Here is a 26,488-nt window from a genome sequence, read left to right as displayed (position 1 = left end):
ATAATTTCAATTTTCATTCTCTTGCTTATCCTAATTGTCATGAGCTGCTGTCTTTGTGAGAAGAACTAGGTACTGAAAAGCATTCTCGCACTGCAGGAGAGAACATGCTGCTATATATTTGTACTAGATTTCGTAGACCTTTTGCTGGCATCTGTGCCAAAACAGTTTTATCAATAAAGAAATGCTTAAACTAATCCAGAATTACATTTGCTTTCTACCTCTGCTGCAATGTCCTCAAAAGATCACTTATGCCCAGATATTTCTGGATTGACCCTATTTCCCTAACTGCTCCTAACATATGGCAACATTGTCAGTAACCATCATAAAATATATCTAGAGCCAAAAATATCTACAAGAGAATACCCATATATAGACTTTGCACTATACACTGACATATCAATATATCTTTCTCTTTTTTTTTTTTTTTTTTTTAGCAACACCATGTTCTCATGAGCTTAGAACTACAAGATAAGAATCTGTAAAGCTACTAATTTTCTGTGTGGCTTTTGCAAATTCTCATACACACTTTGTCTCTCGTTGACTTTATCCATGAAGTAAAGAGAGCAAACACTACTACTTATAGCACCTGGTAGTGATGTGAAGAAAATGGATCAATTAATGTCTTTAAATACTACAATTGCTGCAAGGTTGCTAGATTATATTTGTTGGGTTGGGGCCACTTCAGAAACAAAAGGCTTTTTTTGATAAAATACCACCCCAAAAGATTGAATCCCAGGATGAACTAACTCTTCAAATCACCTTTTGATGCAGCAGTCAGGTGACCACTGGTGATTTCTGTAGTTGAATTAAGTAGTGACGATGAGTTAGAAAGGGAGAATTGGTTCATTCTGATGATACACATTTTCACAGAGCAGAAGGTGCTGCAGCTGCAGAAGACGTTTCCTTCTGCAGCTCCCCCTTTCGGGGGAGAACTTCCCAAAGAATCTGTCAGAAAAAAAATCAATAGCATTTGTTGTTCTCCAGCTACAGCATGAATCCAAAAGTAAGATACAGTATAGGCCGAAGCACCTACAGCAGCAGAATGATGGATGGTACTTATATGATAATAGATTGAACATTTTATCAAAAGTCAAAGATGTAACCTTACCAAGACTCACAGTTTAAGATTTTAATATTTAAGATTAAAAAAAAAAGGTGTGAACTTTATAATCTGGGTGGGATAAAATGCCTGTCAAAGATTTGCCTTGGCACCTGCCTCATCATTTTCATATTTCTCTAACAGTTCATATGAAAAGGGTTTCTGAAACACAGCAGACACTCCTGGGAGACAATCTGACAAAACAGGCTAAAGTCTGCATCCACCAGCACAATAACATCATTGCTTCTCACTCTACAATTTCCACATTATCTGGGAGGTGCTTATGTACACAGACTATCAGATGTCCAATTAAAGCTTAAAGGTGCTGCATATAAAATGCAAACTAAAATGTTTACAGTAATTAAAAAGAAGACGTTAACGTCATAGTGTTATATGAAACTAAGCAGGCTTTGCTAAAAAAACCTCCAAACACTACTATTCAGGGCCATGTGATTTTTAAATCAAATATTGGATATAAAACCATTAGTAGCTGACATGTAAAACTGTAATATTCCCAATGGTCTGTAAGAAAAAAAGAAAAGCTAAGTCAGTGAGACTTTGTTTTCAAAGAAACACACAGATTTTTTTTTATGTTGCTGAACACACACAAAAAAGAAAAAAGTATCTTTATTGGTACCTGAACATTAATAAATCACATTGACAGATGTTAAAGGAACCAGAAATTGATTGTGAGAAAAATATTATCTTTGGATATTATTGTAAAGGGACAACTGGTGTTAAAGAGTATTTCTGTAAAATGATATTGAAAGCACTAGAAACAACAAAAAAATTGGAATATATATTTATTAGTTTCTGTGGTTTTGTTGCTTTGTTTTGTGTTTTTCCTTTTTAATAAAAACATATGCACAGACTGCATAGTAGACAGAGTAAGTTAAAAAGACATTATTTTAAGCAATATCTAAACCACTAAGCGTAAAACTAACATCGTGCTACAATGTCCTGTAACCTACTCTGGTTTTATTCCTGATGTTACATGTTGGCTTCTCTTTACACAAAACAGTAGTCTTTCTCCATTAACAATACACAGGTCCCATCTGTTTCTCATTAAATGCCTTATTTTTTCTGTAGTGCATTGTGTTTCTGTCGCAGAAATCTCTCTGAGAAAAACGGGTTTCATAACTAAAGATTTAGGCAAATTCTCGAAGCCTCCTCAGCTCTGATTCAGCACATAGAAGAAGAAGGGTCAGCAACTGGGGGACACTTCTTCCTCACTGACTCCTTCTGCTTAGAGCATCCACGTGTCTCCTCATCCTGCACTGGCGAAAGATACCCAAGGTAGCCCCAAAACATGAAGGGGCTTTGTCTGTGCCACTGCGTGACAGCCAAGAATTGTTTTGGGAGAGCAAGGATTAAGGGACAAAAGAGAGTCAGACCTCCAAAAGGTAGCTCCTTTCCGCAAAGCCTGTTAAGGAGAAAATACAAATAAAAATGCAGGGAACAAAAGCAAGTCCATTTTCTGGACTGCAATATATCAGAGGAAACATTCCGCAGGGGTAATTTCCCAGCCTGACAATTCAGTCCATTGGGGAGGCTGAAACATATAAAAACCTTGATGAAAGGCAGTGTAATTGAGAGCAGCGAACTGATTGATTCTGAACATATGTAAAAGAATAGTAAATAAGTGTATTTTTCTGTAGCAGCTATGTTTTTCAGCTCAAGTCATCACAGACAGATTTTTCACGCAAAGTTTTACTACACAGTATATACAGGTTTTAATTTTTGCAATTCAAGCAATTTTCACATTAATTACTCAAATACAGACTTTCAGTATGAGAGGTCAGTGCCTTCCTCCATTCAACTATGTAGTTCACAAATTGAAAAAGGCTTTTGTTCTGTTTTGCCCAAATTCCTACCGAGCCCTGCAGCATGGAGTATCTGAGAGACACTAACACGTAGCATGAAAACAGGAGGTTGGGCAGGAGAAAGAAACCCTCCGAGCATTCTTTTTGCAGGAAAAGTTGGTGCCAAGAACAGAGGTTTGTGCTACAAATAGACAGAAAGGGAGAGGAAGGAACTAAAAATACGCATATGCCTTTAAAGATACTAAAAACATCCCATGTGAGACACGCATCTCTAGGCTTCATTATTTCTGCTGTATGTGAACTTCCTAATTTTTTGTTTTGTTTTTGGTTTATATCATATTCAATCTTGAGTAAAAACACATGGATAGTCCAAGCACTCTGCAGGGCACAAATCCTGTTTCATGACATTTTACCTCAGTCGTTTTGTATCACAGAGAAACACATGATGTTGTATTGCAGTACCAAGTAAAACTAGTTATGGCAAATAAATGATCTCATGCATTCTTTCATTGTCTAGAAAAAAAATCCTGATTTTTACAAATATATTCCTTGTAAACAAAGGCAATACAATTCTGAAGAACAAACTCTGCACATGCATTGTTAACTCTACATTCATTCATATTTGTATAAAGTTTCTTTAGGTAGTATGTGATTAGGCCCCGAACAAACATACTATAGGTTTTGGTGCCTAATTGGATTGCAAACTTTTAAAGAGAATGAGAACAGTTGAAATACTTGTCATTTATTACTTGCAAGTATGCAAATATGGCTAATTATACAAAGAAGAGCCATTCCCTAATCATTTGTGAACAAACCCGGTTTAAATGGGTGTTTGCAGAAAGCAAGTATGTCACACCACTGATGGGGCCACTGAACGAACAGCTACGTAGAAAATAAAGTCAAGCTCACAAGCTCTTCTTCAGGATTTGTACCAACGGTTGTCTTGAGTTTGTTCTCTTGTGGGTTTGGAATAGCAAAAGAAAGAAATGCAGCACTATCTACCACTTCCACTTTTGGAAGAGTCTTCTCTGATTTGGTGGTTTTATATCCCAATACAAAAAAAACGAAGAATACCCAGGAAACATAAAGTATGTAATACCCTGGAGGTGCTCTGTATAGACCAAGCTTCATGTTTATTATTTTGTTTCACTATTTTACATACATGCATCCTTTCACAAGACAAAGATACCTTCTGCTTGACACTGAGTTCCATTTCTAAGAAACACGTACAAGTTATCTTGACTTGATTGTGGTATCTTTATTCATTAATCCCTCACATAGAAATAAGTATTGCTATGTATATTCATTGCCACAAAAAATTTTTTTCATCTGTAACGAGAGGGTCAAATTTATAACATCAATAGTCCAGTGTCATATCATGATAAAGCAGTAATTTCACTGGAGGGCAGACCTGAAGCAGGACAGTGACAAATGAGGCAACGATTCATTTTTAAGGACGTACAAATAACAAACCAAACAAATGGTACATCAGAAAAATATTTATGACTTATGCTATAATAAATACAAATAAAATGAACTAAAACCTAAATTTATACTTGTTTTCTGGAAAACTATATTGTATAGAAAAAAACATAAAGCCTTCTTTACAAGCAAAGACAAAGGACTTTGACTTAAGAAAGTCTTGAGGGTGCCAATGGATTCCTATGTCTGGCTCTGTCTTGAAGCTTTGACCTTTGTGCTTTGATGCACAAGCATCATCACCTACAGTATCTGTGCAAACAAAATAGCCCCCCATAGAACCACATATGTGCAACTCACGACACAGAACTCAAGACTTTTGTTAAAAAAAAAAAATCAAAATTAAAAGGAAAACTTTTTTTTTGGGCTAAAATGTGTCTCTCAGCCAATACAAGTAGCCCTAAAAGGCTGCCGTGTTCTAATTTGAACTTATACAGTGTTAGCCAGGTTTTCTGATCCCTCAACCTGCAACCCAAAATCTTCATCTTGCTGAAATTCAGTAGGTTCTTTGGAGAGCCCCATAAAGTAACTCTGATGGTGGAAATACCAGCTGAGTCCCCAGTTCTACAAGAGGTATGAAATAAAATCCCAAGGATAGACTAGAAGTACCAGGTCGCTCATTTTCATGGGAAAACTGGTTGCCCAAGGCTCACAGCCACATGGGCTGGCAACACTCACGCAAGGTACTGGAAAAGATGCAATAGATTAAAAAGCTTGAAAAAAGCTTAAAAAAAATCAGAACTGGGGCACCAGAGAAGTACATGATAAAGAAGGCGGCACGAGGGTAAGGCAGGAGTGAAATGAACACATGAGATGAAGGGATAAAGACACTCCCAAGGACCTGCCCAGGCAACACAGCATTGCTGCAGTCCCCACTGCTGTTCCCTGGAGGGGCAGGGAGGAATTGAGAGTCCTTGTCTCCTTTCCCTTCGCTGGCTGAGGGAAAGGAAGCTGGCAGTGGGATTTCAGAGTCACAGGATGAGGAGAAAGATCATCAAAAGGAAAGCATCCCTTGAAGAGAACAGGGAAATAGATAAAGTGCTGTGATTCAGGGATGTTTTCCCCCTATTAGTCAGTAATGCATCTGTGCCTGATGTAGCTGGCCATGTCTTGCAGTTTCATTAAGAGCGGGACACAAGACAGTGTCCCAGGTGCCCCGAAGATAAGTGACGACCATCTGAGTCTTCCTTATGGTGGGAAACAGCCTGGAAATGGAGGAGCTGAGTGCAAGTGCAAGGCTGTAAGGTCACCGTAAGAGGAACAAGAGGGTTCTTTGCTGTTCTTGTCTGAATCTTGAGATTTTTAAATCACGGTTTTAGATGTTTGGAGTTAATAACAGTGCTCTTGGCAGGAAAGCAGACTTGGAACACCATAAACTACTTATCTAGGTACTGGGTGGTCCTCTGGTGGTCCTCATGTTCCTGTTTGGATACATGTGCCTAATGATTCCATGTATCACCAAGCAAAGAGGCAGAGGGAGATGAATTATTGGGGAGCCTGACTATCTGAGATAAAGAGAAAAAAGAAGGGAATGCAGTCACTGAGGATTTTAGTAGAGTTCACGTAGAGAATGGTGTTAACTCTTCCATCGTCCTTAGACAATAGATAAAATAGATAAAATAAAAATAAATAAAGCTACTCTTGTAAGTGTTAGAAAATACATATAATATTTTAACACTCGACTACAGAGTGATTAAAAAGACATTATCATCAAATATATTTAAAGGAGAATATACACAGGCTGGCTTTAACAGATGGTACAGGAAGGGCCACAAAGAGAAACGGGCTTTTATCAGCACAACTAAGTTACCAAAAGAACAATTTCTTTTGTTGTTATTCAGAAATAATGAATGAAAAATAAAGTTTTTTAAAATTTATAATTAATTTTACGCAAAAATAGAACAAATAGAAGTACACAAATTATGCTTTTTTCTCTTTGTATAAGTACTTCAAAATCATTTAAGAGCTCTCAAAATTGTGGTGTGTCTTACAGAAATGTAATCTCACAGCAGCTTCATTGACTATCTATCCTATGGTACAGTGTACATTGAAATTCAGTTCAATTCCATTCAGATCTATTAAAGGTCAAAAGTTCTGGGGCACCAAATGTTCCAAATGTTAATTACTCCAAAATCCTTACGCTTTTATGAATCAGTCATCTCACTTTAGTTTCTACTGTAAAATCTTACCGTGGCAATTTTAAAATAAAACAGTCCATTTTATCCTCATAACTCGGACAAATTATTCTAAGAAAATTTATTTCTCAACATAAGAGGTCATTTCCTAGGTCCTACAGACAGTGTGATGAAAGTGGGACACTGAAGTTAATACCACAGACTAAGTAGCTTGCGTGAGGAATTGCAAATTAGTTAAATGGTAACAGCAGTAGTAGTTTGGCTTATGCCCTTCTAGATTCTCTTCTTTTCTCCTTCTTACCTTTCTTTTCCTTTTTCTTTACTTCAGCCTTCAGCTATCTAACTGTCACTTTTTTGTTTGCTTCCAATTCTCTCTTCCTTTTCTCCCTTTTTAAATCTCTCTCCTTCTTAATCTCTCTTTTCACCATTCTTCTAAGTTTCTTATCAGCCACATCTACTCAAGGAGAAAAAAAAAAACCAACTCTCCAGCATCTAAAGGCAACTATCTTTTCTGTTCATAGCTCTCTTTACATACTGAGTTACTTGACGTTAACATGCCTGTGATAAAACGCAATCCTCTAAGACAGGATTGTGTGAAGCAAGATTCCTTATAAGAAAGTAGTTGTACTACCCGAAAGCAGGAAAAAAGTACTTTGAAAGTGGCCTCCAGGTTAGGAAAGGCTGTATTAAACCTTTCTGGTTACACTTTGACACCAAGATCACTAAATGGTTTTGGTTTGGGATTCTCTTTAAAGCTTCCAGTGAAGCATATAGCACAAGATGATAATATTAACAGGCAAACTTGCACATTAAAGGTATTTGGTACGTGTCAGGGTTAAATACTGTTACAAAAGATCAAATTTGAACATTAAAGACTACTCTGTGGCACCTCAAGAAGAGCAAATTTTTATTCTTTCCTGTGAGCTAAAGAACTTGCTGGTTTCTGTAAAAGAACAGATTTTTAGCAGTCTAAAGCAGGTGAACTCAACCTTACACTTTTTTACATCAAACCGGGAGAGTTCATCTGGGCAGAGAAATGAATCTCTTGTCGATGGCGCGCTTCCAGCAGCTGTTTGTCTGGGGAGCCCAGCGGTCAGTCCCACAAGGAGAGACGGGCACGCGGCCAGTGACGTGCCTGGCCAGCATCGCGTTGGGGCTAGTGGCTCCCCGGTCCGGTGGCGACTGTGGAGCAATCCATCTGCCCTCAACCTTACGGCCTACCTCGTTCTAAAAATCCTCCTTTGGTGGATTTTGCGTGTCTGGGATCATCGCAACACACGACACCACTGGGTTACGCTCGTTGCTGCCCTTTGCTGTCCTCTGTCCTGCCACCCCCTCGCCCCCAAGCCGTGCCAGAGCTGTGCGTGGTTTGGGCTGGACGCACACCTGTGGTCGGTGCACCCACCACAAAGCCAGGGGTGCTGACCTTTGGGAGGATGCTCCTCTCTGCCTGGTGCGGCAGGAGGCGTGGGGTGCGCCGGGCAGGGCCGGGCCGGGCTGGGCCGCTCCAGGGGGTCTCAGGTAGGGCTGGAGATCCACCTCGTCCCCGTCACGATCGGTACGTACACACTGGGCTCGCAGTGCTAACCTAGGGACCTGGGTCTGGTTTGAGGTCAGAGATGACTTCTTTGTGGAAACAGCAGATAGACTCAACATATTCTTAACACTGTAAACAAAGATTTATTTATTTTTTTTTTTAAGACTGTTTCAGTCATAAGATATTCCTCCTAAGTTCTTTCAGTACTGGTGTTGATCCTTTTCAAGAATATTTATATTCGAGGCAGCAACATTAGTATCAAACCTGTATTTTGCTCACGGACCCACACAGCTAAAGCCACATACCAGATTTCTTTTCCTTCTTACAAAAACTATTTGAAGGATAAATTTACTTGATAGTCAAATATAAACCATGGAATAGCTTGCCATATTTAACCCCAGTGCAAGCTTCAACTTGTCTAAATTGCGATGAGTCTGAGGAAACTTGGAAAGAAACAGCTAGATTTTACATTAACAGAATTAGGACAGTGTTTCTTCACCAATGGAAGATAGGTGAAAATTATGAGCATGAAATACCATAATAAATTCACAACTAACCAAAGAACAGCACCACAACATTTTTAGCTGTTTGTTTAGTAAACAATTTCATCATATTTACTCTACCTAGAAAACACTGTATTAGGACTAACTGAGAAATGACTAATCTGTTGCTGAAAGGCTTTGAGCACGGTAACAGCAGATTGTTAAAGCTTTTAACAGAGTAAAGTAGCTCTGTATGTGTGTACCTGCATTAAACGTCAGACTGATGATTCAGCATCAGCTGAGTCATACTGAAATACCAAACAGGCTTCAGGTACCAGTATGAACCCTGAAGAAAGCAAAGTATTTTTAAATCAAAAAGTAAATTATGATCACCAGTATCATTTTAAGGAAATTGCTTATTCACTGGAAGCTTATACGAATACTGAAAGTAATTAGAGGAAACGACTTCTATTACTCTTTATCACACATTACAGGAATTTTAAAACTTTCTGTCCCCATACATCTCTCAATGGATTGAAAGTTTTGATTATTGTCTACTGCTAAACAAAACTGAAAAATTAAATACAGTCACTGTCCAGAGGAAAAAAGGTGTTTCTTTTGATTGGTTTGTTTGGGTTTTTTTTCTGTAGGGAGACAGCAATAGAAAAGTATCACAAATATTTACTGATGGTTTTTGCTATTTTATTTATGTATATACATATTTACTTTAAAAAAAATTAAAATTCTTATCAACATTAGAAAGAAATTATTTTTATACAGTAATTTACATATGGATAGATTAGATTAACAAATACATTGAATTTTTTCTTGCATTTCTGAACTCAATATAATCTATGAATAGCTTGATAGTTTTGAAATCCAGAAGAATATCACATACATGCTGACTTTTGCAGGGATTGCCAGTTCTAGTTGCTAGATTCATTGCTAAGAAAACCTTGATAACCTTATAACCTTTCTTTTCCTGAACTGCATATTCTATGTTTAGGTCGTGTATAATTTAGGTACAAAACTCAGAAACTGTATTTTTGAACAAGACACAAAGAATATAATAATTATAAAATAAGATCATAATAAGGATAAAAATGCTTTATAAGAGATTATCATTACTATGCAAAATATTTATAATATTTACCATTTTAATATTAGCTCTATGGTCTATTCAGAGACCTTTATTGTCAAATAAGTACTTTACTTTTTATCCCCTTTTTCTATCAGTTCGAGTTGTAAAATGTTTTGAACATTAAATTTGATATTTACAAATGCACAACACCACTCTGCTCTAGAGCAACAATCTGAATCCTGTAACTGTGTTGTTTTTCCTTCTTGATCATCCTTTTGCCTATGTAAAGTTTCTCCAAAACACCGAGGCACACACATGCATATCATCAGCCCACGGGACGTGTGCACGCTGTTTATATTTTAAGCTTCAGCAGTAAAAGTTTGAAGTAAAAGTCAGTCCTTTCTCAAGAGTCAGTCCTACTGTGACACCTTCTCTTTCAGATGTTTGCCTAACACACAATTTCTATTAAAAATATTAAAATTCCATTAAAAGAAGTTCTTCATAAAAATCAACTAAACTATCGGAAATTTTTACAATCATCCAGGTTCAACAAGAGTATATTTTGTCCCAGAGTGCTCAAGTCAGCAAGTTATGGAGCTTGAAAAAAGGATACTTATGTATATATTACATACAAGTATGTATGTGTGTGTGTATATATATATATATATAAAACTTCCAACATACAAAGAATCAGCAAAAAGAGGTATCACTGTTCTTCACTAGTGACATTCCTAAAAACAACTATGGTTAAACGAAGACCATGGCATTTGGCATTCCTAGTGGCAGCTAGGATAACTAAGATAATGATGCTGATCTCAAGCTCTTTGCTTAAAATGCAAAATGAATTGAACAATGGAAAGAATAGTTTTAACGTCTTGTGAAATCTTAAAACTTCATAATTCTATTTCTACCAAAAATACAAAACCATATTTTTCTCCAGTAGTTCACTCTGCAACTTTAAATTCTGATCTTTACATATGACATCCAAAACTTGCCCAGAAAATTACAATTTTATTCTCTATGAGAAAATACATTTTATTCACAGAGTAAGAAAACCACTTCAATTAAAATTTCCTAACAAAGAAAATTACATATACTACAGTAATAAATATACGAAGTTATAAATGTCGGAAAATATGCATGTACAGTCTCCAGTGTAAACATTATATTCAGTATACAGAAATTAATAATAACCATGGTATTACTCTATAAAATAATTTTTCTGAGGGATATTAAGACAGTCTTAATACATTGCCACTTCAGTATCAAAATAACAAGAGATTTCTTTGCGTTGTTTCCCACAATCATAAGCATGGAAGTTGTAAAATGCAGGCATTCAAACAATAATCGTTGGCTTTCTTAATGAAGTGAACAGAAAAAACTAATAACACATGCCAGAAGAAGACAGCATAGCATAAGCAATTAAGCAATGATATTTTTTACATATTTAGACATTTTATATGTTTAATATTCCCTCCAAGAAATGTGTTGTTCCCCCCCATCTAGGTGCTGTTATAATGAAAAGTACAGATGCACATGGGAATGAATCTTATTTTCCTTCTATACTCTTTATCGTTGCAGTTGCATGTCAGAAACAGTAATTTCTTCCCACTCTCCCCAAACCTGATTTCACTCATTGGAGCAGTGGTAGAACAGAAACTAGGCTACAAAATTCCCAGCTCCAAAACCCTTCTGTGGGAAAGTAAAGAACAAAGCTTGGTCCAAGGAGGTGCAAGCTCAGACAAAGCAGAGTTTTATTCTGGTCCTAGCTGGACCACTTTTGGCCCTGCCCTTGAGACGCATGGCTAGAACTTGGATCATAATGACTTTTCTGGGCAACTCATAATGCCTCTTAACATACCATGATCTTGTTTGGAGAAGCATCACAGAGACTCTAAAGGATTGCAAAGTTATTCTATCTTTTAAAAGACCACTTGGAGTAAAAGTATTTTAAAATCTGTCTATACTGTAAATATAAAAGACTTTTAAAGTATTGCCATACTGCTACACCTGAATGCTTTAGTGAAAATTGCTGTTAAGAGATGCAGAAACTAGTCATGTCCTCTTTCATTTAAAGTCATATTTTTTGTCATATGTTATGCAATTTAAGTGTAACCCAATTAAATGAACATATATATTACATAATCACACACCTTCTCAGAGTATTTTTATTAGTATTTTAACTATGATGTACAAAAATAACCCAGCAAGAGAACAATTTTGAGTGTTTTGTCAATTGACAGGCAAATATATAACATGAATAGCAATCAACAAAGAATCAATCAACTGTGATTACATAACATCTTGGCTTTCTCCCCCCTCAGAAGGAAGGAGCTCGCTACTTCCCACACCATCCAGCTCTGCATGATAGCTGCATTCTGCTACTGGGGAAATTTTTGCACCGTGGATAGCAAAACCAAACAGTATACAGTTCAGATGGCACTCCTGGAAAATCTCTCTTGCCCAACAGTTGTTCCTAGTATGAATATTGCTAATATTTAAATAAAAGGAACATTAAGATCTAATCCAAATACCTTCTCTTAATTTCAAGGAGACTTGTTTCAGATCCATAACTTTTAACACATTGCAAAACTGATTGCTCTAAGCAATTAAATATCACAATATCAATATGATATGAAAACTAATTTACATCCTTGTTTTTCCTTTAACCTTTAATTTGCTCATGTGCTGGATTGAGAGCCTCCTGTGCTGAGGGACGAAAGCAAGCAATTTGAATCCAAAAGGTCTAATAGCTAACTACAGATGACATTAAATGACCTATTGCAGTTGCATAACCACTTCCAAAAGATGTGGTGCTCTTCAACTCCTACATCGTTGTGTCATTTACTCATCATGGCTAAATGCCATCACGAACTGATTAACAGCAGTAATGTTTTTGTGAGACATTAATATCTATATCTCCATTTATTTCAGTTCTTCATAGAAAAAAAGAATCAAACTAAATACTCAGAATCATGAATTTCCAAACACTTGACAATCAATGAATCAAAACTGAAAATACAGTATTTTTATTCTGGGAACTGGCTTTTTTTCATAAAAGGTAGTACTTGAAAAGATATAGAGATATATATTTTAGAAGACTTTTTACTGAGCAAGAAGCATACCTTGGAAAAATTTCAATCAACATATTTCAGGTCTTATTAGATTTGTGCCTCAGTTTCCACAGCCATTAAATTAAAGGGCTCTTTTAGTCATAATTAGTTAATATGCTTAGATATTTATAAGCCATAGGACTTTTTTTTTAATGCATCACTTATGCACACATTAACAGCCTGCTAATTTGGGCAACATAGTTTTTAGATGTAAATTACTTGTGCACGAATGAGGCAGTTCACAGTTCCACGCAGTCCGGTGCCTCTTTACTTAATGCTGCTGATCTGGGGGACCGAATGAAGCATCAGATTTACTGATATGTTTGTTTGTACTTTAGGAAAAACAAACACTACTCAAGCTGCAGATCAGCTTCCAAACAACATGACTGTCAAAATAATACCAATCCCAAGGATACCAACAGCCACCCCTACAATTCTGGTTATTTTAGGGACTTCCATCAAATACATTTTCCAATCAACCACATCACATTTAGATTAATTAAACTGAAAAGCTCAACTCAATTTTCAATACTCCTTCCCCTTTTTGTAATCGAGGTATTTATTTCTAAAAAAAAAAACCCAAACCAAACAAACACACAGGAAAAATTCACACACATCATAATAATAGTATGTTGCCCGCCATGGGCATGCTTATTTACAAATAGCTGGACAGGAAAAAAGAATAATCTCAGCAAGAACTGAGTTGTTCTTTAAATGAAAATAATCATCTCGCTATTTCAGTCCAGCAACTGTGTATGCAGTAGGAAGTCTCGCTCCCAAATATTATCATGACTCATCTACTTTCCTTTTCTAATACCAATGTTCTTTTCTCTTTTTAAGTGCAGCATTGATAAACCCTGCACAAGCTGCAATGCTGTATTAAACCCCCCTTTCTAAATCTGTAGATTTTAAACTGCAGTTACCCAATTCTATCCATAAAGTTACCCGCTATAATCACCGTGGTTACGAGGTTCCGTCACACAAACAGACGACCTGTAAAATTTGCTACCTCGATCTACGCTAACATTTGAAATAGCGTGCAAAACGGTAAGACTATAAACAGAAGATGTCCAGGTGCTTGCAGCCTGGAAGTCTCACGACTCTCAGGAAATAGAGGAGTTAACCAGCACAGACAGTTCGGAAAGCTTGCAGTGAAACAACAGGACTGTACTGCAGATGTGTGGAGCATACAGAAGGTGTGGCCCGTACTTTCTGCATGCATATTTAAATACCTAAAATTACACGGCCTTAAGGTTATTATTAAGGAATAACCTCCCGGAGAGGAAGAATTACACGGCGAAACGAGGCCTAACACATTTCCTCAAACAGAGAGCTGAGAAGAAGAGAAGGAAAAGCCTGGGTTACTCACGATTCTTTTCACCTCTCCACCTTGACCCCACTTTTATTCTAGGTGCGACGTCCGCAGCAGCAGTTATGTCTACTAGCCCGAGCAGCAGCAGCACTGACAGCACAGCCATGCCAGGTAACAAAAAAAAAAAAAATCACCTCTACCTGGAGTACCAATAAAGATGAATTAAAAGACTTTCCTTAGGAATGAATAATTGGAGCTAACAGCGCTTACTCAGCAGAGGTAGAGGGAGATGTAAAATATTATTCCTAGTAGAAATGTTTACTACAAATTGTATTTCCATGGCATCGCTTATTTCCTTTATGCAGGGAATGTAAAAACAGAACAGTCGTAAAGGCTTCCCCTAACCAGGAGCCTCTGGCACTCAGACGCTGAAGAGATGCACCGGCAGCTTTCTGTGGTCCCTCAGAAGCCACCGGCTCCTCACCTGCCTCTGCCACCTCTCAGCCCTTCCCAATGTTTATCAACATTCCCCACAGCACCCGAGCAGGGGACACAGCCGGGCTGAAACCGGAGGAGTTTTTTCTCCTTCACTTGCATATTCCACTGCAGCTTCACAGAGCTGATGCCACGGAACATTTTAATGTTGACACTCAAAACTCGTTACATTTATCAACGGGCGCAAAAACCACAGCTTGTAAAGGGAGGAAAAGTAATGTATCTAGGACAAGAAAGAAAGGCTTAAAAAAGAAACTTTTTTAAAAAAATCTGTTCAACAACTCTGTCTCTTATTCAGCATAAATGTCTCTTTATTTCTCGGGAAAATCATACAAACAATACTCCTGTCAGCAGACTCTGCATCAATGACCAGTTCACCGAGACTAAGAGAAGCTCTGAGAATTTATGTATCTGTGAATCTGCGATCGCAGGCTGAACGTGTGTTACCTAACAAACCTTCACCCCCCGGCCCCGCAGCCTCGGGGCAGGCAGCACCCCTGCCAGCAGCCTCCAGTGCCCGCAGCGTTAGCAGCCGTGGTGCTGGAGGATATTTAACCCTGTCTCTGTCAGTGCCAGGGAGCGAGATCAGAAACTTCCCTGTGGCGATCCAAACGGTCCCAAGGAAGAACTGCAACAAAAATCACCCGCTAACCCTTTCACCGCCGCTATGAAATCGTTCCACACGACCTGTGGAGGCCCAGGAAAGCTTCATCCTGAGAGCTGAAAATCACTATAACAAGACCAGAGAGCTTTTCACTCATGGGGATAGAGGACTTCACTCTGGATGAAGTCTATGCTTACATTCAGTAGAAGAAACTGCAAAATACCTAGTTCTTTAGCATCACAAGCATCAGCCTCCAGAACACTTACAACTGTCATTTAATTATACGATGGTAAAACTTATATTCTTAATAGAACAGCAATAAATTAGCATTCTACAAGCTGATACTCTGCCTCACCCATTGCACACTGGCTGTTGTGTAGATGCTATGGCTGTAACTGAGCTGCAGAATTCAGGAGGTTTTTGAATAAAGTACTGGAACAAGTTTCTAGATAAAATTTCAATTACAAAGAAAGGAGAGACAAAGTAAACTATTTCAGTCTTAATAATGCAACTATGAATTTATAGTGTTCAGAGACACTGTTCTTTATGAAATTTGAGCTCAAAACAATTAGTGCTATTGAAATACTCCACAGTGACAAGTTAAAGCGTGACCATCTGAAGCCATTCACCTCTAGACGTTCTCACGTTAGCCACGATAACCTTCCAAAAGAGGCCGTGAGCAATTTTTGACCTGAAGTTGTCAGACGCCAGATGACAGCAGCGATACTGTATCAGAAACTTTTCCAGGACTGTTCGTTACCCACAAGTCCTTTAAAAAGAATGCTCTGTTTCTTCATTTGGACCAGTTGGAGAAATTAAGAAGGGAGATGTACTCTTATTTCAATTTGGGCTAACTAAGTTCAGTACAAAAAGCGAAGCATTTGCGGCAGAGGACACAAAGAGCCGGTGATCTGCCCAGTCTCCCACACGTTACACATTACAAGCAGTCTTCAGTTTGAGTGTGACCCCAGCAGCCCCGCCGCGGCTGCTCCCCCGTGCGGATGACCAGGAGGGGGTTGTTTCCACGTACGGACCCGGCACTGTGTCTGGGCAGGGAGAGACTCACCAACTCCTCATCTCGGTGGAAGTTCCTGAGGAAGAGGTTTGCTTTCTTTGCCATCATTTTATTCTACAGGAGTCACGTGTACGGCCTAAAGAACAATGGAGCATCAGTCCCAAACCTCGTATCGGGCCTTTGCCCCCTAGCAAAAATAACTCCTATGGCAACATACAGGGTTAAAAGAAATGGTTAGGAATTTCAGATTGCCGTTTTTTTAAGCACGTTCTAACTGCACATCCTTCACCATCTGAACTCACGCCAGGGAAGTGTGTCAACACTGACTCTCTTAAAGATGACTCATTGTGTTGCTGGTTACGTAAGACACCTGAATGTACCAAATTGTTCACTGCACCAAAATACAGCACAGGAAAAAACCTCAGTTAATACAAGGTGGTCCTTTAGGAGCACATTAGCAGTAATGTGCAATGGTGTCATTTACTGTGAATGCAGAAAAATTGCCTTTTCAAATGACAGCTGCAGTTCTGAGCACCAAAACCAAAAGGCTTTGTGATCTTGCAGTTGGCAGTGCGCTGTCTGAAGGACAGAAGATAAAGATTTTCAAGGAAGAAAAAAAAAAAAAAGTGTGGAATCCCAGAATGAGCTACACAAAATGAATCCCAGCCAAAAACTTGAGCTGCATCATAGAAGAAACCCCAGCCTTGTAGCTAATGCTTGTTATCCTTTCTTTGGTCCCAGATCCAAACCTCACTAAGCTTTGTACTGTGCAAAAGTAAAAATGGTGCATCAGATTGGTGTTTCAGCAGCTGTCTGCTGAGCTCTCAAGCCACACGGTTTTGTCTGCTATGCAGTCTAACACAGAGTTAATTGAAAGCTTCAGAACTGCAGGTCAGATGGCTTTTTATCTTACAAGGCTAGCAGAAGGGTACCTTTACGAACACAAAACCCGCATGGACATTTTTGCACAGGTTGCATCCATTTATCTTGTCACAGGAGAAGGAGCTGTTGCCTTCAGAAAACCTGATGGATGTGAAGGGATACCTGAACCAGCAGCTCGTAAGTGACCGTTTTTCTCTTCATTCACACCAAAAATGCAGTCAGACAGGGAAATCTAATCACCAAAAAAATTCCTGTGTCACCTTGTCTAACGGAGTCCCTCAAGCACAGTGTTGCTGGTTAGCAGGATAGTGGACAATTAGTGCCATAGAAGCAATGCCAGTCCACTGCCTTCCCCACTGGAGTTACAGCAAGTAAAACCAAACTGATTAAGCATTCAGAGGTGTGAAGCCCCATAAAAGGTGGCCTGCTCCTATGTGATTCAGTGGTTTATAGCTCATTTAACTAGTTTCAGTTTCTGCTGTATAATTTCTGCTCAGTTGAGCTCCTTAGCAATTTGAAAACTTACTCAAAAGCAATGTGATTAATTCTCAAATTAGCCATGCAGACAACTTTTTCAGAGATGCAGCGGACCACTTGAAGATGTTACACCAAGACTGGATGCCTTCCTGAATTATATGTTGCAGCTCAGTCAGAAGTTAAGGATGTGAAGATAAAATTACAAAATGAATTTATAGTCTGTGTTGCACTAGTTCTATCTAACTTTAATATATGTCATTCTCTAAAATCTTCAGACATATTTAATTTCTTTTCTCCTCAGCTTTCATTATGCCCCAGCCTTTTTAATTTTTGTTTTAGTGTGTCACAGATAAAAGTCACTAGCAATTTACTGCATAGTTCTTTCCTTCAATCAGATATCTTCCACAGACCTTTTTATCCATAAAGAGCAGAACTTTTTCTAAAGTTCTCTCTCCCTTCATTAGAGACTTCACCTTTACCTTCTTCTAAAGGGTAGCAGAGCTCTCTGCAGCATCTTGGCACGGCCTTCCAGGAAGGGTTTGAAACAACTTTCCTCTCTTCCGCACAGGGATATTTCACTCGCCGAAACATGATGAAAGCTACAGCCTCTCTCACTGGAAGCCCGCAAGGCCGTGAGGTCAGCCCTCTTGAGCACAGAAGTCCTTCTCCACTCTCCTCAAAGCCAAAGCCACTTCCTTACGCAGGGACCTCTCTGTCACCCCTTCTGAAGAACTCACCGCTGATTATGTTGGAAATTGGTGATCTGGGAAAGCTTGCTTTCCCCCCCCCCCCACAGAGGTCGTGCGCTGCTTTAGTGCTGAAAGACGACAGACTGACGAGGAAGAGCTGAAGAGCTTGGCCACCATAGCACGGGCTCATGAGTCAGCCTCTCCTGACTCACACTAGGACTGGGTCAACTCGTAAGTAAGGGCATCTATTGCTCTCTCCCTCTCTTATTGTGGAGGGTAATGAGCTGTCCTTGAGGGTCCTTGATTTTAAGGCATCTTAATCAAGTTTGCAAAAAAAAGCAGATCTCTATTTCTGCAGTACAAGCCGTGCTTAAACCGCTGCCACATACAGTTCTTACATTGCCTGTGATGCATTTCTGCAACAGTCTCCCATTTTAGAAGAAAGACTAAATTTGGTAACTATCAGAGAGCCTCTGTGAGGCAGCCATACGGAGACTTTAAGGCATGACAGGACAACAGTTACAGAGCTCATTAAAGCTAAAAATTACCCGAGTTTTACTTTGCAGCCCCTATGACTCTAACAACTCTGGGGAGATCAACTGAGACACAGCAATGTTTGCCATGAAAACAGTGCAATTCTGTGAAGAGAAGGGCATGCTCACATAATTCAGCAGTGTGTGTGGGGACCAGATCTACACTCCATTTTAGCCCTCCAAGCTTGGGGAAATGGTAAAGTTCCCAGATCAACTTGGTAGGGGTATGTTTTGGTTTGTTTTGCTTGTAATATAGAACTATTAAATACAACAACCAACAAAAGGATCCCAAGACTTTCTGTAGCTCATGGAAAGTACAAAACACGCTTTTTTTTTTTTTTATCATCCAAATGCACAAAATTAAGGAAATATGCAAAATTTACCATCCTACTAACATACTCTTTACTTTTTCAGTTTACTTATTCAACACCAACAGTGAACTTGGCACTGTATAAAGATATAAAATGACATTACCTCTCCCCTAAAGACCTTATAGTCTAGCACAACTATACCTTAAAAGTAGTCACTTATGAGGGCACGTGTTTGTTTGTTTCTTAAGTTCCTCACTTTTAAGCATTTAAATTCTCAACCATAACATTATATATTTTGCTAGCACCGTTTAAGTTCTTGGTGGTAGAGGAAAACAAATGTATTCCGCATAAATGAATACACATGGACAAATCTTTTAAGTGCATGTACATGCATCTATGTATACACGCTCCTGCCAATAAACTCACAAACACATAAACAAAGCAAGAGTTGCACAATTAAAAAAATCAGTTTTGATACATATTATTTAATCTTGATTGAAGTAACATTTGAGTAAACTAATCTCAGCTTAGGTCAACCAAACATACATATATACTCATTTATTTTATACAACGAACATGGAATGAAGTTCCTCTTAATGAAAATTTAAAAAGATATAAATTTGGGGTTTGAGGGGGAAACGTAATTTTTCTTACCCGTCTGCCTTATCAATTTGCTATCTAGCCTCATGCCCTCAAGGTAACACAGATTTTTGGGTTTTCAAGTGCAAGGATCTGAGACTATCAACTATAAAAGAGACTTCAAAACACATACAGAGATCAAAGAATACTACCAGACTTACTTTTTCCTTCTGGCTGCAGAAGAGTAGGCATTAGACAATGTCAGTAAAGCTAAGTCAGCAACTACTGTGTCTTTCATGAGAAATTCCACATTGCTGGCCTAACTAGTACGAGAAACGAAGAAATATGACTGTATTTTTTTCTTACCTCGTAACACATAATTGTTTCTCTTTGTTTGCAACAGACACTTGAAGCCCATCAGGAAGTAAATCAAACAAAAACTGATCCATAAACATGCAACAGAGAAGGGGTTTTGCTGTTGTTAAGAATGCAAAGTAAGTTCCTATAAGGTATCTCCATACTGGCACTCAGGCAGAAGAAATCAGCCTTCCTAAGCAACCTAGACATCTGAGACATTGTGACCGGCTAAAGTCTACATGAGAAAATATCTCTTAAGGGCTGCTATTTGAGCTGGAGGTGGCTAACTTATTCTTCATACCATGGCATTCCAGGAGAGTTTATCCATTTACAGTCACTGTTCAAACTAACAAACAAAAAAGGTAGCCAACCGGCTAAGGACCAGAAAAGCAGGGAAGTCCCACCCTGGCTGAGCCAGGGTATCTGAGTGATGCGATACTACTGCCGGCTACCAAGTCAAGTTCCTTCCTGCCTCCTTCGACATCCACAAATAGCTTCTATGCAATACAAAATTGCTTCTTTAAGAGCAGAAAGTACCAGCAGGCTCTGAATCCCAACACGCCATTAGTAAAGGACGCATGACTTGCACAAAAACATCGCATCTCAATATCCCTTCTTAGCTCTGGCACTAAATCAGCAAAAAAACCTGAGTGCATCTCAAGAGCTCTCAGGACCCCTACACCATGCCACTTCATTACTTTTAAGGCACTCTGTCTCTTACTGTTTTCACCCCAAATCAGCAGCCATAGCGTGCCTTCTTATAATGATCACTTAGGATTTTTATGTATGACTATATGACTAACAGGTCTACATAGTTCTACGTGAACTGATATTTCAGCGTAGTCAGTGTTTACGTTAGCATAAATGAGAAGCTGTATGAGACCACCGCAAGAATGCTTCCCATAGTAAAATTTTATAAGATAATTTTTTTTGCTTTTAACGTCTAACTTATTGATTAAACATGTCCCAAACATATTTCATGTATGCAAGTAATTGATCATTATCTGTTCTAACAAAGTGGTAATCTTTATCCTATTAATTCAGGCAAATGTAGGAGTGTTTACTGTGTGGTGGTGAATTATAAGGGTATGTTCAGACAAAAATAAACACAAGAAAACTAAAATTAATATTGCTTAATGTAAAAATATGCCATCCTACTCAGCTCTCAAAATAAACTGCTAAACTGTGGTCGGCCTTCTGTTTTTCAAAAAGTGATTGTTAGGCTAATCTGTCAGGCCTAATTTGCATTTCTATATTTACTTTTTCCCACACACTTAAAATATAATGTTAGTGGGCTTCAGGAAAGCGTTCAGAGAAGATGTGGACATTTTTAATTGAAAGATGAAAGACAAAGCTTGTTGCAATTTTTTTTCTTCTTTGTTTCTGTGTTGGGTTTGCGTGGCAGGGTTTTGGTAGCAGGGGGGCTACAGGGGTGGCTTCTGTGAGAAGCTGCTAGAAGCTCCCCCTGTGTCTGACAGAGCCAATGCCAGCCAGCTCTAAGACAGGCCCGCCGCTGGCCAAGGCCAAGCCAATCAGCGCCTCTGTGATAACATATTTAAGAAGAAGAGAAACACTTAGAGAGGGAGAGCTTTTGCAGCCGGAGAGAGGAGTGAGAAGATGTAAGAAACTCTGCAGACACCAAGGTCAGTGCAGATGGAGGGGCAGGAGGAGCTCCAGCCACCGGAGCAGAGATCCCCCTGCAGCCTGTGGTGAAGACCATGGTGAAGCAGGCTGTCCCCCTGCAGCCCATGGAGGAAGGATGAGGGGGTGTAGAGATTCCACCTGCAGCCTGTGGAGGACCCCGCGCTGGAGCAGGTGGAGGCACCTGAAGGAGGCTGTGGCCCGTGGGAAGCCCACGCTGGAGCAAGCTCCTGGCCGGACCGGTGGACCCGTGAAGAGGGGAGCCCACGCCAGGGCAGGTTTGCTGGCAGGACTTGTGACCCCATGGGGGACCCCACGCTGGAGCAGTTTGCTCCTGAAGGTCTGCACCCCGTGGGAGGGACTCCATGCTGGAGCAGGGGAAGGATGAGAGGAGTCCTCCCCCTGAGGATGAAGAAGCAGCAGAAACACTGTGAGATGAACTGACCGTAACCCCCACTCCCCGTCCCCCTGTGCCGCTGAGGGGGGGAAGGTTGAAGCCGGCAGTGAAGTTGAGCCCGGGAAGATGGGAGGGGTGGGGGGAAGTGTTTTAAGAGTTGATTTTATTTCTCATTCCTCTACTCTGTTTTGCTTAGTAATAAATTAGATGAATTCCCTCTCTAAGTTCGGTCTGTTTTGCTTGTGACGATAATTAGTGAGTGATCTCTCCCTGTCCTTATCTCGACCCACAAGCATTTCGTTATACCTTTTCTCCCCTGTTTAGTGAATGAGGGGAGTGAGAGAGCGGCTCTGGTGGGCACCTGGCCTTCAGCCAGGGTCAACCCACCACAGTTTCTTACGTTTTTAAAATTTCTTCCCTTTCTGCTAATCGCTCTTTACTGAAATCTTATTTTCCTTTCCACCTAGTTCTGACTTCTTCATTCTCTGTCTCAGCGAAGTACTTTCTTTTTCCCAGTATATCCTCCAATAACGTTCCTCACCTCCTTCTTCTGTATCTCTGGTCAGCCAACCCCTACTCAGCGCTGAGGTACCGCATGGAAGAGGTGTGAAGGAAAGGTAGTTGGGCTGGGAACTGTGCCAACACCAGTGAATAACAGATGATGAGAAACCAAGGCGAGGGTTTCTCCCTCCCAAGCAGCTGATTTTGAGTAGATGACATGAGATAAAAATGCGATGCATCTTGCCTGTTGGCCCTGTTGTACATTTCAGCTCAGAAAGCTAGAAACTGGAGGCAGCCTACCAAGTATATAAAAACCCCATGAAATTTATCCCAGAAGATGGAGATATTCATGGCATTCGTTCTGTTCATTTAAGAAAATAAATGGCTTTCTGCAGATGCTTGCTGAATGGGGCATGATGGCGGAACACAAAATCAGTTGATTTTTCCTGGCATGGGTGGCACCAGAAGCATGGGGAACTATTTTGGCAGATGGGCAGAGAAGAGGAACTATGACAAAACGTGCAAAAGCAGGTATAAGAGTCTGGACGCACTTTTTTGCATCTGCCAACACTATTCCAACCTAAATTGCACTGCAGTGAAAGCATCTTTATCCAAGCGGGTGACGGCATTTCCTCTGCAGTGCTTCCATACTGATCAGAACAAGAATGAAGGTCAATGTCTCACAGCCTAATAAAAAAAACAGTTGAAGGATGACTTTAACAGGCAATTGCATTGGCGTTAATGAATGGATTTTTCAAAAAAAAAAAACAAAAAAAACCCCCCAACCCCATACAACATTTTTTCTTTTTCCATTTTAGCTGGGAAAACTTAATTCTTTAATGTTGAATTTTGTTATTACGAGACTAAGTAACATATAATCATTTTAGCAATGATATGGTTCATGTCCCAAATGGTGCAAATAATTCACCGACCGTAGCAGAACTACAGCAAACTGTGAGCATCTGGCCTCCTCTGCTTTGATCAACATTTTCAAAGCCTATTTGAGAAAGACGGATGTTCATTCCTATTAAGAGAACAACTGGAACTGGGTTTCCATGTATCCAGAGAGAAGGCAGTGATACAATTTTCAGTGGTCAATGGAAATTAGTGGTCTGACCTGTATTTGTGCCTTTGAGAATCTCCCCAGTGAGATTCTTTGGGTGAATTAGAGCTATGGGGAAATCTAAATTGGAACAGAATCAATACGCTAAATGAAAACATTTACCTTAAATTCTGATTAAAGCACTGAGCTGATGCAATTAAAAATGTCGTATCCTTAATAGATGTATGGAAATAAAAGTCTCACCACTAGCTGATATGTCATAAAGAGCATGGGGCTAAAATTACCATCTAAAATCTCATGCCAACTCTGCGTTCAAGTGAAATATAATACAAATACATTTTTCTGTAGTTTGGGACATAGAGATACTCAGAACATAGGCCACTGTGACTGGCTTTTGTTTATATATCAAACTCAAAAATACTTTCTTAGCTGATTCAGGGCAGCATTTCACTTTAAGTTTCATGTTGTACCACTGCACACAGATGTGCTAATGGAAATCAGCCCAATGACAGAAGTATTTGTTTTTAATGAATTCCACACTAATCTAGAAAATCACCAGTATAAAATATTGGTGATTAGAATGATATCATAATAACTAAGACACAGGAAAACTAACATTCCTAAGTATATGACCTACTTGCAATTAATAACTTCAATAATAAAATGAATACTTTTTTCATAGTATTTAGTAACTGCTTCCAATATAAGCTCTGATTCAGTTAACGCACAGAAGCTTTTGTCATCTGCTAGATGAAATTTCTTATATGCCACCATAAGGCTTGCTTAAGATTTGGGTTCATGTTATCATTTTTAGCTATCATAAAGAGCATTATTTTGAGAAATCATTGAAAATACATATGTGAAAGAACCAGGAAATAACTGGAAAAATATAAGTGACTGTTTTAAAGATTGTCAACTCACATTTCGGAGACATTTAATCCTGACCATTTTCCTTTCAGGTAAGATAGATATCTTATGTATAACACAAAAATACGTAATTATCATCAAAATAAAATGAAAAATACTCAACTTTAGTAAAGGAAGATGAGAGAGTGATTAACATACTTTCTCATAAGATGGGAATGATGAGTATCACCTTTTGGAGTTAGCAGTATAAATCCCTGAACGCTGTAAAATGGTTTCAGTGCCTGCAGGTTTTGCTTCCCACAGAAAACCTTGTTTTTCTCTCATTAGTAAGTCTAGTCTATTCTTCTTTTCTATTTTTTTTCCTGATTGTTTGATTTTCCACGTTAGTTAACACATTTGCTTCTCACTTACATGTGGCCCTGTTGTCTGCTACATTTCACCAATTTCTGCTCTGTTGACAGCTATTCTAGGTGCATTCAGAGCTATTTTCAAGATGAAAGCTGTTAACATGAATTTTTCGGACAAGCCAGTTAAGACAATAATTTCAGATTTATGAGAGTGTAAAAAAACCCCCATTTTTAAAAAATTGAAAAGCACTTTTAGTTATATTTTAATCAGATCTTAAAAATATTAGCAGTCACAGAAATACTGTTAGCTTACTAGATAAAAGACTAAATTTTTAAAAAATGCATTACTATTAAGAATTAGCATAAAATTGACATATATTTGCATATTTTGTACTACAACATGGAAGGTTTTTGAAAGGAGTAAAAATCAACCTCTAAAACTTACTGGTTTTGCAAATAGTGCATTTGCACTGCAGAGTTCATATGGAAACTGTCGGCTGTAAAAACGAAGCCTACAGAAGTGTGCAGTATGACAGCCTGCCAGTGCCTTGCAAAGAAAGTACTACAGTCTTCTCGAACTGAAGACTTGACGTTCGCGAGAATAAAGACCAGGAGTGCCACGGAAGAGGTGAGTAAGTGCAAGGTGTGAGTGGCAGTCCCTGGGATGGGTACGCAGCCGCGCAGGCTCCAGGCTGACACGGTGGCAGCGGGCGGTCTGATGGAAGTTCATACTGGAAAAAACCTGAACGTGCTTTTTTTGGGAGGCCTTGGAAGTAGGCAACAGCGTTCCTGGCTGACTCCCACTCCGCGTTTCCTTCTCTCCACTGCAGACTGCTGTAACTCAGCTCAAAATATCTAGTACAAACCCAGAGGGCTGGCTCAAAGGGTTTTGGTTTTTTTATTATTTTAGATACATTCAACGTACATTGCATAAATGAATCTCAGCCTTGCTGTGCAGGAACACCTTTAACATTCACATTGGCTTTGGAGTGAACCTCTGCCTCCAAAAGTGTTTTTTCTCCCATCGTTTTCCAAGACCTACTATTAGCTTTTGCTATGCAGTGGGATTTTATTAATTAATTAAAAAACAAAACAAAACCCAAAAAACAAACAGTCAAAGAGAAGCCACGGTCAACTCAGATGTAAAGAAACTCCACAGAAATCAAAAGCATTTGGTTCACAAACCTCAGGGCAGATTTTGATCCCACATAAATTCCAGTGACATCTGGGAAGGAGGGGAGAGAGAACCCTGTAAGAAGAGCACAGAGCTTTTCCCTTTGCTCACCCCTGCTTGCGTTCCCTCATCTTCCTTCTCATTTTCTCCTCCTCCTCCTCCTCTCCATCCCCTACACTTCTTCACAAAGCACACACGTAACTGGTCAGCTTGGGCAAGTCACATGGCATAAACTGAACTGGCATAACTGAAGTTATTTAAATTGTTTATTCACTTAACGTAAAGTTGATTGATTGGTTTATCAGACTATGCATTTAGAGGACCTTTTTACAGGAAGAGTCGGCCTCAGTTGAATTAACTAACCTGTTCCCTTCATTCTAACATTCTAGGGATTCTTTAATAATTTCTTGTTCTCCTCTCCTAACGTGAGCAATGCAATGCAATTCTCTCTTGGGGGCAGTTCGAGCCTTTTCCATGGCTACATATCCCCTTACA

The 26,488-nt window shown here is 39.2% G+C and overlaps 1 protein-coding gene across 5 annotated transcripts in view; it reads right to left on the bottom strand.

The window, feature by feature from the left end:
- Positions 1–26,488, bottom strand: part of ROBO1 (roundabout guidance receptor 1) — a 736,398-nt gene that overhangs the window by 515,891 nt on the left and 194,019 nt on the right. For 2 of the 5 annotated variants that reach the window (XM_054805391.1, XM_054805428.1), the window contains exon 1: positions 14,119–14,261. The exons of 2 other annotated variants lie outside the window; for them this stretch is intronic. In XM_054805391.1, the coding sequence (XP_054661366.1) occupies positions 14,119–14,227 (109 nt within the window). In that variant the 5' untranslated portion in view covers positions 14,228–14,261. Of the gene's footprint in view, positions 1–14,118; positions 14,262–25,264; positions 25,346–26,488 lie in introns of those variants that run through there. One more of the 5 variants, XM_054805438.1, reaches the window with a different exon arrangement.

The sequence above is a fragment of the Grus americana genome, chromosome 1 (genome assembly GCF_028858705.1).
Source record: "Grus americana isolate bGruAme1 chromosome 1, bGruAme1.mat, whole genome shotgun sequence".
Classification (NCBI taxonomy): Eukaryota; Metazoa; Chordata; class Aves; order Gruiformes; family Gruidae; genus Grus; species Grus americana.
This window is presented reverse-complemented; position numbering and strand designations above follow the sequence as displayed.